This window comes from Ranitomeya imitator, chromosome 5 (genome assembly GCF_032444005.1).
Source record: "Ranitomeya imitator isolate aRanImi1 chromosome 5, aRanImi1.pri, whole genome shotgun sequence".
NCBI lineage: Eukaryota > Metazoa > Chordata > Amphibia > Anura > Dendrobatidae > Ranitomeya > Ranitomeya imitator.
Genome location: NC_091286.1, coordinates 300,143,002 through 300,163,077, shown reverse-complemented (window position 1 = coordinate 300,163,077; position 20,076 = coordinate 300,143,002). Strand labels below are relative to the sequence as shown.

The following is a 20,076-nucleotide window of genomic DNA, read 5'->3' as shown; positions in this document are numbered from 1 at the left end:
CTCATTGTTCTTTGTGCTTGAACTACTTCTTAATACTTTAGGGGAACCAAACAGAATTCTGGTGGGTTGAGGGGTTGAGTAATAAATGACCCTCTGAAAACTTTTCACAATTTAAAAAAAAAAAATAAACAAAGAAATAACATTCTTTTTTGCTGCAGTGCATTTCACACTTCCAGGCTGATCTACAGTCCAAATGTCACAATGCCAAGTTAATTCCAAATGTGTAAACCTGCTAAATCTGCAGGGGGTTGAATACTACTTGTAGGCACTGTAAATTGCAATTGAAACGGAGAAATACAATCGTGTCCCAGGAGATCAGCCATTTCCCTTCTCCTTTTCGGAATTCTGTTTCTGACTGTAAGAAATCGAACTTAAGCTGAACATCCCAGTTTATTAACCCTGTATAAGGATCTGGCCTAATGTGGCTTTAATGACCAAAACATCTTTTTTTTTTGTTCTTTTCATCTGTGAATTCTAATAATTCTATTATTTGTCAAAGTATTTGACAAAGGCAACATTTTGAGGTACTGTATATAATAACTACATTAAGTTAACTCTTTTTGATGTAAGCTTTACACTTCTCATTTTCTTCACAAATAAAACATCAACTTTATTCTGTGGGTCAGTACAATTAAGGGAATACAAAAAATGATATAGTTTTATGTTTTATTACTATTGTATAATAAATGCTCTTTTTAAAAAAAAAAGAAATCCAGCTTTTGTGTCACAATATTTGAAGCGCCAAGAGTTTAAAGAGGATCTGTCATCAGTTTGTCATGTTTTATTAAGCAGATTTGTTAGTACAACAACCTTATAGTATCCTAACTATGAAATTCCACACATCTTAGGCTTCTTTCACACTTGCGTCAGTACGGGGCCGTCGCAATGCGTCAGCGCGACATACTGACTTACGTTGTGCAAATTTGGCACAACTTGGGCAGCGGATGTAGTTTTTAAACGCATCCGCTGCCCATTCTATGTCCCGGGGAGGAGGGGGCGGAGTTCCGGCCGTGCATGTGCGGTCGGAAATGGCGGATGCGGCATATGAAAAAACCTTACATTGAACTTTTTTTGTGCCGACGGTCCGCCAAAACACGACGCATCCAGTGCACGACGGACCCGTCGGCAATACAAGTCTATGGGGAAAAAACGCATCCTGCAGGCACATTTGCAGGATCCGTTTTTTCCCCCAAACGACACATTGCGACGGATCTACCACGACGCAAGTGTGAAAGAGGCCTTATCTATAAGAATAGGGAGACAAAGCAATAAAAACAGTGAACAAATTTAGAGTAACAGCATAACAGTGAAAACTGGTTACCATCTGTTATCCCATACCCCCGTTATGTTGCGGTCACAGTGACCACATATTCGGGCTGTATTGCGTTAAAGAGCCTGAAAGTGGTTATATAAAATCCTAGGAGACCTCACAGTGTCATCTGTATCTTTTTTAGGGCAACGAGTACTTGCGATTCGCTGCAAATCAATTAAATAAAAAAAAAAATGTTAGTGAATTGAAAAAAAAAATCACTCTTTTCTACTCTATAATCCTACACGTTCAGGATTTCTAGCAGAAATTTCCTGAGCAAAACCGGACATTTTCTGCAAGAAATCCGCATGCGCTTTTTTTTGCGTTTTTGACGCGTTTTTTCACGTTTTTTTTCCAGAGCTTCCCAATGCATTAAATAGCAGGAAAACGTGGAAAATCCGTAAAATTAATGAACATGATGCGTTTTTTACCGCGATGCGTTTTTTTCGTGGAAAAAAAGCATCATCTGCACAAAAATTGCGGAATGCATTCTAAATGATGGGATGCATAATGTATGCGTTTTTTATGCCTTTTTATAGCGGAAAAAACGCAAAAAAAATGCAACGTGTGCACACAGCCTAAAGGTTTAAATGATATCTTCTCAATGTCCCTCATTCGTGCTTCTCCTGAAATCTCACACTGCTCAGAACAAACTGCAGTTGTCAGACAGGCAGGATGGGAAGAGATTGATCCAGGTCCAGCGCCTCCTATCTTCATTCTATGACGTCCTCTTCTTGTCTTCTTGCAGCGGCTCCGGCTCCGGCGTACTTTGTCTGCCATGTTGAGGGCAGAGCAAAGTACTGTAGTGCGCAGGCGCTGGCTGGGAAAGGTCAGAGAGGCCCAGCGCCTGCGCACTGCAGTACTTTGCTCTGCCCTCAACAGGGCAGACAAAGTACGCCTGTGCTGGAGCCGCTGCAAGAAGACAAGAAGAGGACGTCATCAAATGAAGATAGGAGGCGCTGGACCAGACTGCGACGCCCATCGGACCCGGCCCTGGGTGAGTATAATCTAACGTCTTTTTCTCCTCTTTCAGGTTACATCGGGGGCTTATCTACAGCATTACAGAATGCTGTAGATAAGCCCCTGATGCCGGTAGGCTTAGCTCAGATACGATTTTTGGGGTGACACTTTCCCTTTAAAAAAGAAAGTTTTAGTAAATATGCTTTCAACAAACTTCAGTACATGGCTTCATTGCCTATCTGGTGATCTTCACAATTTAATTCCTCTAACAACAAAGCATAAATACCACAAAATATTTATAGTGACTATGAAAAAAGATAATAGCGCATAGATAAAAAATGTGAAGCATGCCAAACCCAGCAGCAATGTCAACACTGGCTTTAGGATTACAAATCCGCTAAGTGAATTTGAACACTCACAAAATTCCTTAATAATAATTCAGCTTTAGCTTGGAGGGTCATTAATCTTCCAGCTATTTTACCTTTATTAGGAAGATGTTGCTAGTGCTGAAAGCCTGTCAGAGGACAGTAAAATCCAACACAGCACAAAGACCATGCTACAGTATCTCAGAAGAAGAAAGGACAATGCCTTTCTACCTGGAGAATTTATAGTTTAGCAAGTAAGGTGTGAGAGCGGCTATATGGTACTGGACCACGTCGTCATATCGGCAAAATTAGACAACTTGGCTAACAACTTGGCCACGTTTATCTCAATTCACAACCTGCAAACTGGACACCAACCAGGTGCCTTCAGGTGGTTTTTCTTGCACTAGATATATGAACTGATAATACACTGCTGTTATTTTGTTTGGATATTAATCAAAGATTAAAACCCAAAGATAAACATCTTAATTTCATCTTTATGCTTTAGAGCTTAGAACAAAATTAAAGCACACCTTACAGGTCCCCCATCCCCTCCAAACCACACCAATGTATTTAGTCTTATGTTAATACCCTTAATAACAAGCCCTTTGTCCTGTATTTTTTATTGTACGATAAGGCAAAAAAAAAACCAAACAACAGGTTTGCGATAAGCTAATTAGTGTCAGACTAGTCGAGGGGACGAGTCATCCCACTAATTATGTTATCACGCTGCTGTGGGTGTAATAACATGATCTACAAGAGCAGGCGTCATCACTGTCACTTTGCAAATCTCATGCATGTGCATGACTTTCACTACTTTTCATGTCAGTGCGCAATGAAGCCGGGTGAATGTTCCCCAACTTTATTGGCGTGCTGCGAATGTCCAAGGAGCATAGCTGTGCCTCCAGTGTTCTCTTTCTGGGTATGGTCTTTGGCTCCTCTGTGGATGGCAGATTATGTCGTGACTATGTTCTTCCCACACATGCGCAGTGCGCCAATGCAGCCAGAGAGCGTACACCAGCTTCACTGGGCACTGACATGGCAGGGCGAAAGATTGCAAAAAGACGACAGTGACGCCTGTGGGTGTGCGTGCGATAACATAATTAGTGAACGATTATTCTTGGGAAAGAAATGCCTCCTCGACTAGTCTGTCACTAATTAGCAGATTACTATAGATTTATAAATTAGTAACATAGTTAGCAAGGCCGAAAAAAGACATTTGTCCATCCAGTTCAGCCTATATTCCATCATAATAAATCCCCAGATCTACGTCCTTCTACAGAACCTAATAATTGTATGATACAATATTGTTCTGCTCCAGGAAGACATCCAGGCCTCTCTTGAACCCCTCGACTGAGTTCGCCATCACCACCTCCTCAGGCAAGCAATTCCAGATTCTCACCGCCCTAACAGTAAAGAATCCTCTTCTATGTTGGTGGAAAAACCTTCTCTCCTCCAGACGCAAAGAATGCCCCCTTGTGCCCGTCACCTTCCTTGGTATAAACAGATCCTCAGCGAGATATTTGTATTGTCCCCTTATATACTTATACATGGTTATTAGATCGCCCCTCAGTCGTCTTTTTTCTAGACTAAATAATCCTAATTTCGCTAATCTATCTGGGTCATGTAGTTCTCCCATCCCCTTTATTAATTTTGTTGCCCTCCTTTGTACTCTCTCTAGTTCCATTATATCCTTCCTGAGCACCGGTGCCCAAAACTGGACACAGTACTCCATGTGCGGTCTAACTAGGGATTTGTACAGAGGCAGTATGATGCGCTTTTGCTATATAGTGAAATCAAATACACAGTACAAAGGGCTCTTGGAATTGGCATTAGTATAAGAATGAATACATAGTGGTAGCTTGGGGGGGGGCACAGTGGATTTGTGAGGTTACTTTTAATATCGTTTTTAGCATGACTGTGTGCAATAGTATCATAATCTGTGAGTACAGACTGTCGGAGTGAAATGCAAAAAAAAAAAAGAAAAATTATCCACATGTCCTCTAAAGATAGCTAGTTTTTCCTAGAGGTCTGTTTTGATGACACATTCCCTTTAAATATTGATATGTTTGCATTCTACAACGGAGAAAGTAGCACAGAAGAGGCCACTTGGAGGACGGTCATCACATCTAATGCAGGGTTGGCGCAGTCTCAGGAGACTATGCTATTGCGTAGTCTTTGGTAAAGATGAAAGAACATGGCAAGCATTGGAAATGTTCATATAAAGAGAACGCAATAATGTTGTAATGATGAAAAGCTTATCTCTGCTGCAACGTGACAAAGCTTTGGTTGCAATACCCCGGCTTAAATGGAAATCGTTCTATAACATTGTATATATACAGTGGTTCATACATTTCCACCTTTTCAGAGAGGACGGTTCAGCTTCAGAACTGGGCACAGATTCACTTGCCCCAGACTGAACATTCCAACCAAAGAAACCGTTTTTATTCAGACACGTAAAATGAAAGGATGAATGGCGCTATTCCCACAATAGTATTCATCATCTGGAGCTGTCAATAACCGTAAAGGGGGATACCATTGTGTATTACAAACATGGAATCCAAACATATGGAAGGATAATTTAAAGGGACATCATGGCTAAAGGAAGATAAAAGACTCGGTAAATTTAACTCAATGCAAGAGAGTTACAATTATTAATTTTTTTGTCATTGCTGCAACATTGCAATTACATGAAATATGAGGCGATTAAAACATCGTATCTACCCTAAAATGGTATAAATAAAAACGTCTTGTCACGGCACAAAAAATAAGCCATAACCCAGTCCCAGATCCCGAAAAATGAAATGCTACGGGTCTCTGAAAGTTTTTGTGCTTTTTGCCATTTTCCTTCATACAAATTTCAGATTTTTTTTCCAGCACTTAAAGAAAAAAACAAACTATATATGTTTGGCATCTGTGTACTCACACTGACCTGGAGAATCATATGGTCAGGCCAGTTTTACCACACAGTGAACATGGTAAATAAAAAACTCAAAAAAACAATTTCACTGCCCTTGTAATTTTGTTGCCGTTTTCCAGTATGCTATATAGTAAAATCAATGGAATCAATCAAAAGTACAACTCATCCCGCAAAAAACAAGCCCTCAAACAGCTATATTTACTCAAAAATACAAAAGTTATAGCTCTTGGAAGAAGGGAAGGAAAAAACGAAAATAAAAAATGGTCATGGCCTAAAGGGGTTCACATTGCGTTAGTGCAGTCCGCTCAACGCATACGTTGAACGGACTGCGCTAAGGCAAGTGCCGACTTTTGCACAGTGCTAGCGCAGATCGAGCATCTGCTAGCTCCATCTGCGCTAGCAGTGATGGACCCGGAAACGATGCAGCCCGCGTCTCAGGTACGTCACTCAATGACGGCACATGGCTAGCGCACGCCCATTGAGGGCGTGCGCTAGGGATGCGTCCGACATTGCAGTCTATGGCGGCGTTAACGGACTACGTTACACCGCGTTATGCCGCGGTGTAACGTAGTCTGTTAAACGTAGAGCCATAACGCAATGTGAACCCAGCCTAAGGCTTATGGCTACTGCAGTCTCAGATGTCTGCTAGGGTTGCAAGGACAACTTTGGCCATGGCATAGGTTGCACAGTCTAAGATTGCTAAGTGTTGTTGCTACAAGTAAATGGAGTTGATTTGTGACCCCAAGGGCACCAAGACAAGAAAGTCACTAAAACTCCAGTCGGGTCTGATGCTTTGCAGCCTGCTCCTCAAGGTACCCTTTGGAAAGAAATGTGACAATACTTACTTGTATTGTAGCAGCACCATCTCGCAATCTTTGGCACCACCACCTCTGTCGCAACCACAGTTGCCGTGTAGCCCTATCCTTATTCAACCCCCTAAACTAGAATCCCTCATAAGAGCGCATTGGTACATTAGGTGTTGCCTCACGTGCACCTGTGATTAATCAAGGTCTACATCAGGTGGGCTTCAGGAAAAAACATCCATTACCTGGACTGGCTAGGAGTTTATTAACTGTAACATTTCATAGAAGTATAAGTAAGTCATGAGAGTGGTTCATAAAGTTCGGAGTAGAGATAACTGCCTTGCATGAACAAACTAAAGGATACAAAATGACAGCAAAAGCTTTGGGGTAGAGATTTTGACTGTGAAGACACCTTAGGAGAGTACTTTAGTTACTCAGGTTAGGTACTATGGTCATGAGATTTCCCAAGTGCACAGTGCCCTTAAAGGTCTGGGTCAAAAACAGATAAGTGCCTGAAAAAAAAAAAAATATATGTCAATAAATATTAAATAAATATGATTTTGTTAATACAGATTAAAAAGAATGAGCAGGCGTGAGCGGGCACAGCAGTGTCACAGGAGTGCTGGATACGCTCCACAACTGTCAGGCAAGCACGTAGCAGGAGGAAGAGATGGCACTTATCCCACATACAGCAGAGCACTCCAGGAAAATCACAGGATCACAGCGCCTAGCTAGGGAGCCAACATGCTCCTAAGGTGCTGCTCCCTCCATAGCCAGAATCCACACTCCAGGAGAAGGCAGTGATCAACATAAGGGAAACATAGGGGTTTGGAGCCTTCTTTGATGTGATTTTTTTTACAGAAATGAAACCAAATCGCGTAATTAATTCCATAGCAAAATGTAACAACAATCAATGTTGGACAAAATTCTGAAAAAAAAAAAAAAAGTATAGTGGTTCAGTAACAAGTTCAAGATCAAAACCTACTCAAAGAGTGAATCTAAAAAGGAATCCATCTATAGATGGTATATGATTGTGTGTCTTTTGAATTAAATGGGATGGATCTTCCTTACCGCACACAGCCGGTGGAGAGGTGTGGTACGGTTTTAGGATGAGTTCTCTCTGTATAATATCGCCCTCACTACTGATTGACAGCTTTCTATGCTCTCTGTGCCTAGGCAGAAATCTACCAATCAGTGTGGGGGCGGGGTTATACAAAGCTCATGAAAATGGAGGACTACATGGGAGCAAGTGTACTAACCCCGCCCCCATACTGATTGGTAGATTTCTGCCTATGCACAGAGAAAATAGAAAGCTGTCAATCAGTGGTGAGGGCGATATTATACAGAGAGAACTGGTAAATCTGCATCAGATAAAACAGTAGCTTTATCAAAACTTCAACAAGAAACCCAGTAATTAAGATCTTTGCCCCTATATTATGGTGCCTTCATATCAAGTAGCAAAAACCTGGTGACAGATTCCCTTTAAAGGGGCTGCGCAGGATTAGAAAAACATGACTCATCCTAAAACAGTACCACACCTGTCCACAGGCTGTGTGTGGGGTAAGGAAGCTCCATCCCATTTAATTCAAAAGATATACTATCATATATCATCTGTAGATAGATGACAAATATTGATCCATAAATAACACAGATGAAAGATATACAGGGTGTCCGTAAAGTCATGGTGCTCTTTTGACCAGTCACAAGATCTATTTATAGTTTACATTTTGGCGCCTTTTCTCTGGCCCATTCATATCAGACCTGTTCATGAGGAGAGATAACAACACACACTCATTTAAGCTGTTGCTGAGCCCCCAGTCAGATTAACCCCTGATAAACTGAACTCTGATTAATATATGCCAGCTGTGTGGTTTTCCATGCCAGTCGAGATGTGGATGGTACAGAGGAAAGTTCAGTGTGTTCTGTGGCTCGCTAAATTCGAATCCGTGACCAAAGTGCTACGTGAATATCGGCGCGTTTATAACGAAGCGCCACCACAAAGTAATAGCATTACTCGATGGGAAAAGCAGTTGAAGGAAACCAGCAGTTTGGTGGAGAATCCCTGTTCTGGTAGGCCATCAGTCAGTGACGAGAATGTAGAGGCTATACGGGATAGCTACCTAAGGAGCCCTAAAAAAATCTATATGTGCGCTTGCTCAACAATTACACCTAAGCAAGACTACAGTTCATAAGGTGTTAAAGAAACATCTCTGTTTTACAAATTGCGTCTGTTGCACGCTATCAGACCGTCGGATAGACCCAAGCGATGCGCGTTTGCTACAGATATGCTTCATGAGATCGACAATGATGTAATATTTTTGCAGAAGATTGTGTTTAGCGATGAGGCGACCTTCCATATCTGTAGATACATTCATCGCCATAACGTCCGAATATGGGCTGCTGAACATCCTCATGCCTACGTTGAGTATGTACGCAACACCCCTAAAGTGAACGTGTGGTGTGGCCTGATGCATGATAAGCCCATTTTGTTCGCGGAGCTGTCTTTGACAGCAAACACGTTCCTTGACATGTTGGAGTTGTATGCAGTGCCACAATTTCCAGAAGGTGTCATCTTTCAACAGGACGGCGCTTCTCCACACTACGCCACCACTGTTTGTGAGTTTCTGGATAGAACATTCCCCCGGCGGCGGATAGGCAGGTGTTCTGTCAAGCCATGGCCACCACGATCCCCGGATCTGACGCCCTTAGACTTTTACTTTTGGGGTTATGTGAAGCAACATGTGTACATTGAACGTATCAGCGACATTAATCACTTAAAACAGAGAATCACAGACATTATTTACTCTGTTACACCAGACTTCCTTACCCTTGTGTGGCAAAAACTTCACTATCGTTTGGATGGGTGTAGGGCAACAAATGGAGCCCACATCAAACTGCACTGAATAGGTATGAAACTGGGAGAGTTTTTCATTTATTTGGAGCAGATTTCACATTTCTATTATTTTTTGTTGCTTTCCAGTGGCTGGTCAAAAGTGCACCATGACTTTACGGACACACTGTATAATCATTGGGGGTCTAATCACTGTCTGGGACCCCTGCAATAAAAAGAACGGTGGGTCGATATTTTCCTGGGTGAATAGAGCATCCACTCTCCTGTGGATATATATAATTGCACGTTGAAAACTGTGAAAGACCCTCACCTTGTTGGAGGGCTGTAGGAACATTGATTGCTCACATTTGTTATGGGAACAAATCAGAACCTATACTAGAATGAGGAGTTAAGATACTGCAATATTTATTGTGGAAGTAATGAGTACTGTCACTTTTGTTTTAAAGTACAGAAATCTAGCACTCCAGAGAGGCAGGATTGAAGTCATAGCTGTCTCCATATAAACAAGTATATATATTTATAGGATTCCCTGAGATCCTGGAGAGAAGGTGCTTGCAGAACTACTTTCATCTTACTGCAGACTCTTGCTAACATGGGTTACAAGCCACAGCGGAAGCAATTTTTCTTTGACATTCATTCATTGATCTATTAACGCTCAGTCGACTTCTAAGCTGATAGATGTCGTTCTATAACCATCATCACACTGTGTTCCTCGGGAATGACAGGACATGAGTGAGTGGCATGTCCCAAGTAAAATGAAGTGGATATGCAGTCAGCTGTCTGCCTATTTCGAGACAGATTATGCCCCTCTTACCGTGATGCCCATTAATCAGAGAAGGGCTGCGGAAGCTTCAAAGATCTGAAAGTTAGAAAGTAGACACAATATTCTATGCAAATATACAAAGTCTTTTCTGTGTTAATCACCTGCACTGTCTGGTAGTCCGCCGGATTAAATCCTTTGACGGTCACTTCCCGGAAAACCCTTGGCTCTTGTGTGCCTTTGGTCAGGTCATAGTGATAAATAATACCTAAAACAAGAGTTCCGGAACGTCAACTGTGTACACATAGATCACGAGAGGAACAATGGATCTGAAAGCACTATGGTCGGTAATGAATGACAAAAGCTGTGCACCGCTACAAAACAGCCTAGGGTACATTTATGCAGTGAATAATTTATAAGCACTTACTCAGAAGAAAATGAAGCCCTTTATAAAGACTGCTCAATTATCCTTATAAAGGTTCCAGGCTGAAGACGGAAATTGAGCAATGTAAATGCTTGAATGTTGCAAAATTAAAACTAACGCAACCATACAAAATAGAAGTTCCGGCAATCACATTTATCATGAGTACAAGAATTAACTTTTGTAATTGGTCTCACAAGAAAGAGGCAATGACTGACATCCCATAACCCTGGTTGTTAAAAGCACAGTAAAGTCAAACAGAATATTCTATTTCTAAAATTGGAAAAAATGTGAATAGGAATATTAAAAGGGTAGTCTCTTACTCAGAAAACCCCTTCTCAATCACCATAGTTCCCCATGTAAAATAAAAGCAGCTATACTTGTCTCCGATGCAGGCTCCATTACAGTGATGTTGGTGCCTGCTCTCCCAGGGCTCGCATAACATTCTTATGTAGAACGAATCCTGCAGACAGTCAGCAATCCCTTCCCCTCTCACTTACTTCAGATGAAATGGACGCTCAGAAGTAAGAGTGTGCTGCTGTTCTCTGACTTACTCCAGATGTCAGTGTTGTCTGAGGCTGCCGGGTTCACATGACATAATGCTATGCAAGTCTGGGGAGAATAGGTGAGGGGGAATTATGGTGATTGAGAAGCGGTTGTCTAAGTGGTAAACTACCCCTCAATAGAGAGCCTCACGCGCTGGCACTGAAAATGGACTACACATTTCGCACATATACCTGCCTGACGACCTGAGTTTCCTCTCAATGCCTTCTCTGTGGCCCGCCTTCATGCGAGATGGCTACAGCAGAGGAATATGAGGCAGAAGTAAGTCTAAACAATGCCTATGTAGGATACCATAGGGGTCTTTCATGCAAGTACAGTGGCCATCTCAGATGGTGGAAGACACCGTTATAATATACAAACATTGAACACTGACCAATTTGTGCCACGACAAGGCGCATATTGCTTTAATGGGACACTAACCTTTATCAGACATACTTCTCCAGGGTTCAAAAGTTAAATTTAAAGGGTAGGATCTAATGCACCTATCTGATACATGCGGATGAGCATATGATATTGCTCACAAAGCCACTCATGTCCACAATTTGCAGATGTGACAGGCCAGAGAGCCAGCCTTAGGTCCTTATAATATGATTGTCTGAAGGAGCCCTTACGCCGATGGGAGGAGTGTTCACCCAACTATAGAGGCAGTCACTATATGCTACAAAAAAAAAAAAAAAACACTGCCAAGTTTAGCCCAACAAAACAGGTGCAAGCTGCTGTGGCAGTGGTATCGGTACATTTTGAGGCATTACTGGTTTCAATATGAAGGAAGTGCCATATTTAATGAACAGGTTTGTGTATTTACATTGGATGGCCATTCTTACTAACGATCTCTACTCTCTATAACCTCATCACCACTTCATATTACAAGAAATTAGACAAACCGGAATAGCTTGAAAAAAATATTAATAAAAATTATATATAAGTATATATCACAAAATGGTGGCCACAATATAGAGAATATGTCCCATCTGAACAAACACAGAGGGTGGATTGACACAGCGTTTTTGGAATCAGAAGTCATGTCTTCATAATTCCATTCCCCCTTAATTTCACTTCTGCATTTGGTTCAAACAAACTGTACAAAAAAAACTGCAAGTGTGATTTCAGCCCTGAAGGAAGCTTATTCTCTCTGAACTCTTCTACTGTCTTCGTCTTTGAAGCAGCATCTAAGATTTTTTTTTTACCTACAGTCAAAACTAATGGATAGAAATAAAATGAAAGCTATATGAAGCCGTTATAGTGCACGACGTCAGCTCTAATAAAGAAAATATAGATGAGTACTGCTATGTTATTTCTTGTTCAGTAGCAACAACTAAATTAAAAATCCTATAAAACTGCAATGGACTATAACACTACATAGCCTAAAGTAAGTATTACAAACTAGTACAGAGCTTCTTTTCAAAAAACTCTGCTTTGTGATGGAGAAATGTATGAAACAGTTGACAACAGGGCGCTACTATTGCATTTGCAAAGCGGTGTGACACTACGTAGTCTAACTAGTTAAAGTATGGCCAAACTTTTAGATATACTCAAAGCCTGAGCTAGATGCTAAGGCCAGAGTCACACGAGCGTATGTCATCCGATGCGAGAGCATTGGATGCAATATCCTAATGACCGTCGGCTCTTGCCCTGCTGCGAATGTGTGGATGAGACAGAGAAATTGATTTCTCCATCACCTCTGCTGCTGGTATCGGTGGGAATCACACTGCACTCCGGTGATATCCAAGTGCAGTGCGAAGTTTCATTCGCACCCATAGACTTGTATGCGTGCGAGTGAGCCGAGCCTAGCTGCCAGTCACAGCATACTGTCGAATCGGCGTGAGAAAATAGGTGGTATTAAAGGGAATCAATCACTAGGATTAAGCCTCCTACTCCGTCTATAAGGGCACGCAGATCAAAGAGAGTTTAATAAAATGATACCTTGATATCTGTGATTCAATGCTTTTTTCAAGAGAAATCCATGTTTCTCGTAATATGAAAATGCGCTGTTAAGCTCTATGGGCCAGACATTGATCTGCACAAGAATCTGCCTCCAGAGCTTATTGAAAATGAAAGGAGGAATTACCCAGTGTGAGACAAGTAATGACTGATCTACGTGAGAATCTCTGGAGAGGAACAGAAGCGCACACAAAATTGGGCCTGATCTACATGTCTCACATTGGTAATGTTCCCTTTTCATGTAAAATAATCTCTGGAGGCAGATTCTCATGCAGATCAGTGTCCGGCCCATAGTCCTGAAAAGCTAGTTTACATATTAACAAAAATGTGGATTTCCCTGGAATAAGACATTGGATTACAACATTTTGTTAAACTTTCTATGACCTGCATGCCAATATAGACGTAGGGTTGATCTTACTGACAGATTCCTTTTAAACTAAGTGCCTTAAATGCTGCTGTTGCTGTAGGGATAGTTACAGAAGACATGACACTTTTCAAATGGGTTGTTCACTACTGGAAAACATCTGCTTAATCAATTCAGGATTCCAAAGACAATAAAAACAGCAGATGATGTAACATTGTTGAGTGACATGACCACTGTAGCCGATAAGCAGACGTTGTCTGGCTTCAGCCTTTACTATTTTATCATAGTGGAAGACTGCTTTGACAAAATATTAACGAGCTACATTTTTTCCCTAATGAGCCCTGAATTGATTAAGCAGGGGTTGTCCAATGGTGGGAAACCTCTTTATTTAGACCCTAAATGCCATTTGCCTACGAATACAGTCTCCTTTTGTTTTGCTCATATGCTTGGCCTTTTCCACTGATCACAGTCTTCTATTGAATCAGAAAAAAATTCACCAATCAGTCATAAAGTTAAAACAATCCACCTAATATGGCTTACGTCCTCTTATCACAAGAGAAATGCTCTGATATCGAAGGCATGGGCTATACAAACCAAAACCTTGATGCAAGTATCCTATGGTATCTGGCACCAGTATGTGAGCAGCGTAGCAGCACTACAGTCATTTTTTAAAAAATTCATCCTATAGTTAGTCTCCCAATAAACTTACCCAATTTAGTGGTTCCTTTACATTACAAGGCTCTATGTTATCTAAAGAGGAATACCATCTCAGTCAACATTTAGCATTGGTTAAGAAACTACATGGCCTATACCACTGAACATCTCGACATGGGTGACCGAAAAACCTATCACAGTTACTGATGATAACTGCACAGCTCGTGTCACACAATTAGAATATAAAAGATGACTGTTCAGCCTCCAGACTGAATAATTCTAAATATGTCAGCTTATTTAGGGAAACAGAGTTACCACAGCAAACAGAGAAGGTACTGGTTCTAGCTGCTCATTTGATGCAGCGCTGATAGATCATGGGATTGACTGCAGAGCATAATGAAAAACATGCAGGAATAAATCTAGGAATCCAGATGGAGGCTGAAGAGAAGCAAAGAAAAGGTTCAACTACACTCAAGTAAGTACACTGAGTAAAAGAAGTGCAAAGTGTGAGAGACAAAAATAAATTGCACCATTAATTTTCACAGCACTATACTGATATAATCATCACTGTCCACAATGGGGCTCACAATCTAAATTCCATATCAGTACATCTTTGGAGTGTGGGAGGAATCCCACAAAAACACGGGGAGAACATACAATCTCCTTGTAGTTGTTGTCATTGGTGGGATTTATACCAGGACCCCAGTACTGTGAGGTTACAGTGCTAACCACTGAGCCACCATATTGCTCAGCTTCATAACATATTGTAAGTAAAGAATAGGTCTTAAAGTGAACCTGTCACCAGGTTTGGCCGATAAGATGCGGCCACTGCCTTTCAGGGCTTATCTATAGCATTCTATAATGTTGTAGATAAGCCCCCGATCCGACCTGCAAGAGAAGAAAAATATGTTTTACTATACTCACCCAGGGGCGGACCGGTCCGGTGGGTGTCACAGGTCTGGGTCCGGTGCCTCCCATCTTCTTATGATCGCCACCCTCCTGCTTGCTTCATGGCTCCCCGGTATCGCGCTCCTGTGCAGGAGTACATATCTGCCATGTTGAGGGCAGAGCAACGTATTGCAGTGCGCAGGCGCCGGGAAAGGTCAGAGAGGCCAAGCGCATGCGCACTGCAGTACTTTGCTCTGCCCTCCTCGCAATGTCGGGAGCCATGAAGCAAGCAGGAGGGAAGCAATCATAAGAAGATAGGAGGCGATGGACCCAGACCCGCGACACCCATCGAACCGGACCACACCAGGACCGCCCGTGGGTGAGTATAATAAAACTTAATTTTCTTATCTTTCAGATCGGATCAGGGGTTTATCTACAGCATTATAGAATGCTATAGATAAGCCCTGAAAGGCAGTGGCCATTTCTTATAGCGGCCAAACCTGGTGACAGGCTCGCTTTAACAGCCTAAGGCCGGGTTCACATTGCGTTAATAGCAGCCCGTTAAATACATACGTTAACGGGCTGCTGTTAACGCAAGTGCCGGTATGGCAGCCCGCTAGCGCAGATAGAGCATCTGCTAGCTCTATCTGCGCTAGCAGTGACAAACCCGGAAACGCTGCAGCCCGCGTTTCGGGGTCCATCACTTGATGATGACACATGGCTAGCGCACGCCCATTGTGGGCGTGCGCTAGCGATGCGTCCGACATTGCATTCAATGGCAGCATTACCGGACTACGTTAGACCACGTTATGACGCGGTATAACGTAGTCCGTCTAACGGACGCCAGGAACGCAATGTGAACCTAGCCTAACAAATAGATAATTATAGGGGTGACCCTAAATGTCTAACTGAAAAAAACCCTTGCTAAAATATAACTTTTAATACGTTTCTTAAAATAATATGTTAAATACCCACTCAAAAGGTGAAAGTGCGATGTGCGCAAGTCAATATTAGATAAATATATTCCTGATGGGCTAGTAAAACTAGAGGGTAGGCTATTAGGTATAACACCTATATCCCTCTGGAATAAGCAGTATAGTAGATTGATGTAGCTGCTGTATGAATACCTATATCGCCAACATCCGAACAAATTCTAATGCGTGTTAGATGTGGCGTAATAAGTTAATATTAGCCCTATAACACAATGCCCCAATAAAGGAAGTATAACAATTTCCCTAGGGCACCTCAATAAAATAGTTGCCTGACTATTCCAAAAATAGTGTAATGAGTGGCTGTGCTTGAATTAATGACCAGTCATACTCAGCCGGTGTAAGGAAGGGAGTGCACTGACCCTTGATAGCAAACTGTCTGTGCACCTACCTATTAGCGGAGGTTGGCACCCTAAGATGGCGAGAATTGGCACCCCTGCTCATGCATCGACTGTCCCTCCACTCGTATTCTAGCCCTAATTAAACGTATAGCAAGAAGAGAGGGCCAGTTTGGCCTGTGTTAATTAAAGGGACTGACAGGTGTCACTATAGCAAGATAAATGTTATTCACGGCACTTGGTGGTGGTATTAATATTATGACTGATTGGTGTATACTTTAGTGTAAATAACTGGAAAAAATCCTTTAAAGGGAACCTGTGACCCCCAAAATCGAAGATGAGCTAAGCCCACCGGCATCAGGGGCTTATCTACAGCATTCCAGAATGCTGTAGATAAGCCCCTGATGCTGGTGGTCTTAGCTCATCTTCGATTTTGGGGGTGACAGGTTCCCTTTACTATTTTGGTCAGTTGAACCAGATATATATTTTTTTAATTTGGTAGGCCATCTTAGTGGCAGGGATCACAAGAAATCTGTTTCAGGTCTATTACCACCAGAACATTCTTTATTTCCCTGTGTCTCCACAGCTTCCGCTCCGCTCCCTTGTTGCTCATGTTGCATTAGTTTACAGCTCTCTGAAGAGCACTAAACTTGTAGACAACCAAGCAAACCCACACACAGGCCCGGTGTTCTGAATTTGGCTTCCATGATAATTGACAAAACAAGGATCTTGTATATGAAGACAGAAGCATAGATCCAGCAGATCCAAACATCAAACAGGTGCACAATGTAAAGCTAAAATCCCCAGAATAGGAGAAAAATACAGCAGCATCTATTACATATCTTTGTGGCCCACAGAAAGCCTTGAATGCTTACTCTTTATGGATGCTAGACTTTTCACAAATTCCTAGGATATTATATAGTAAAGTAGTAAAAGAAGTTTGCACACGAGGATAAACAGGACAACTACTCACCAGGGGATAAAAATGAAGTGAACTGGTAGAAGATCTCAGAGTCTTTCTTCTGGCCGCTGTACCCAACAACGCTGCCAACATCCAAGGGGAACGTTTTGATGTGGCTGCCCGAAGGAAGGTCATGCAGATGCAACACATTTTTCACATCATGGAGGTAGCACAGCACCAGAGACTGGGAATGAACACAGGATGCCCATTCTAAGAAAAGAGAAAACGCATAGCTTTAATAATGTGCTACCAAATCCAATTTGAAACAGAAAACGTAGCCATCTTGCTGCCATTCTACAAAGAACGAATATGATTATTATGTGGGTCATGCACAGTTTCTTTTTCTAATCTGACAGGTTAATGGGAGTTTCAAAAATTTGGTAAAAACAACACCCAACCTCGGAGGAGATCCAAGAATGGGAGCCCTAGCGATGTCAGACATAAAAACGACCCATTGACACTCGAACGGTTATCTTTTTCAACAAGAATAACTCTATTAAAATGTTTCAGTTTTATCACTGGGGGATTTTCTTAAATTCTATAAATTAGGGCTTGACAAATAATTCTCTGCAATTTTTGAGCCTCTACATAACTCAAACGGCTCATTATTGGGGACTAGTGATGAGTGAGTGTACTCGTTGCTCGGGTGATCTTCGAGTATTTGTTAATGTTCGGAGATTTACCGTAGTTTTCATTGAAGCAGCTGAATGATTTACAGCTATTAGCCAGGCTGAGTACAAGTGGGGGCTGCCTGGTTGCTAGGTAACCTCCACATGTAATCAAGCTGTCTAGTAGCTGTAAATCATTCAACTGCGGCGATGAAAACTAAATCTCCGAACACTAACAAATACTTAGAGGTCACCCGAGCAACGGGTACACTCACTCATCACTATTGGGGACCTTAATGGAGTAATTTGAAATACTAGAGAAATGAGATTTAATACTTTCTCCTAAAACATCTGAAGCACGGCACCTGCATATCATATAAAGTCTATCTGATCCTCTGAACAATTATACAAGCAACGGACTATCTGAACCCAAGTCCATATGTTGTAACAGCATGAAAATTTACCCTATCGAAACCTAAATACCAATGAGAATTTCGGTTAGTTATGCTGAGAGAGACATTACATAGCCAATTCCCATTTTTCACAACCATGACCAACTGGTGACTCGTATGACACATTACTTGTGCATAAAGAAATGTAAAACCTCCAATGGATTCTAAAAAAAAAACAAAAAAAAAAAACATTGCTCTCTTTTAACCTATTTTCAGGAAAGCAGTGAGTATTATATGTGGAGTATGTGAAGTGAATCAAGGGTCAGTTCATACTCAATGTGTAATCCAAGGGCAAATTTGAGTGATTGAAAATAGGGTAAAGAAGTTTTCCAGCTAAAAAAATGATGTGTTTTTTTAAAGAATGCATTGGAGGCTTTAACATTTCTTTATGCATGAGTTTTGGGTCATATAAGGCTACGTTCACATTTGCGTTGTGCGCCGCTGCGTCGGCGACGCAACGCACAACGCAAATAAAAACGCACCAAAACGCATGCAAAAACGCTGCGTTTTGCGACGCATGCATCGTTTTTTGCCGAAATTTGGACGCAAGAAAAATGCAACTTGTTGCATTTTCTGCGTCCGACGCTTGCGGCAAAAAAAACGCATGCGTCGCACAACGCAGCACAACGCATGTCCATGCGTCCCCCATGGTAAATATAAGGGCGAATGACGCATGCGTCGCCGCTGCATCGCCCGACACAAACACGCAAAACGCTAATGTGAACGTAGCTTTAGTCACCAGTTGTTCATGATTGTGAAAAAAATATACGGTATATACACCCACTTGCAATTTTCACACTGACCACTGGGGCTTTTTTAAACTCACACTTCCTGTACTTTCAGGGAGATTTTCCAGTTAAGGTACCGTCACACTAGACGATATCGCTAGCGATCCGTGACGTTGCAGCGTCCTGGCTAGCGATATCGTCCAGTGTGACAGGCAGCAGCGATCAGGCCCCTGCTGTGATATCGCTGGTCGGGGAAGAAAGGCCAGAACTTTTGTTTCGTCGCTGGATCTCCCGCTGACATCGCTGAATCGGCGTGTGTGACGCCGATTCAGCGATGTCTTCGCTGGTAACCAGGGTAAACATCGGGTTACTAAGCGCAGGGCCGCGCTTAGTAACCCGATGTTTACCCTGGTTACCATCGTTAAAGTAAAAAAAACAACCACTACATACTTACCTACCGCTGTCTGTCCCCGGCGCTGTGCTTCTCTGCACTCCTCCTGCACTGGCTGTGAACACAGCGGCCGGAAAGCAGAGCGGTGACGTCACCGCTCTGCTTTCCGGCTGCCCGGCGCTCACAGCCAGAGCAGAGAAGCAGAGCGCCGAGGACAGACAGCGGTAGGTAAGTATGTAGTGGTTGTTTTTTTTACTTTAACGATGGTAACCAGGGTAAACATCGGGTTACTAAGCGCGGCTCTGCGCTTAGTAACCCGATGTTTACCCTGGTTACCGGCATCGTTGGTCGCTGGAGAGCTGTCTGTGTGACAGCTCTCCAGCGACCAAACAGCGACGCTGCAGTGATCCGGATCGTTGTCGGTATCGCTGCAGCGTCGCTTAGTGTGACGGTACCTTTAGACTTCTTATCATCAAAGGTAAGATTACAATGAAGGATAACATGGCTATATACATCTGATAAAGCGTCCACCAATCACAATAGGCAATGTTACAGCTGAACCCTTCAATGTACAATGACAATACACAGGCTCATTCAATACAAAAGACAGGGTCAGGGTTTGATCATTCTAGCTATGCATGTATTGTTTCCTGATACACAGAACGTTAGAGTCTAAAAAAAGCCCCAGTGGCCAGTGTGAAAATTGCAGGCTCTCTCTTTTTAACCAATAGGTCATTTCCTGATGATAGCTTCCTTTAAACACTTAAAGGCCTAGTTTAAAGGCCATGGCCACTGGATGAAATTGTGCTGTG

At 42.2% G+C, this 20,076-nt stretch overlaps 1 protein-coding gene across 1 annotated transcript in view; it reads right to left on the bottom strand.

The window, feature by feature from the left end:
* Window positions 1-20,076, bottom strand: part of PREP (prolyl endopeptidase) — a 142,921-nt gene that overhangs the window by 37,048 nt on the left and 85,797 nt on the right. Inside the window, exons 9-10 of the mRNA XM_069726297.1 lie at window positions 17,098-17,295; window positions 10,130-10,233 (exon numbers count right to left, since the gene is read on the bottom strand). Coding sequence (XP_069582398.1) covers window positions 10,130-10,233; window positions 17,098-17,295 — 302 coding nt within the window. The remainder of the gene's footprint in view (window positions 1-10,129; window positions 10,234-17,097; window positions 17,296-20,076) is intronic.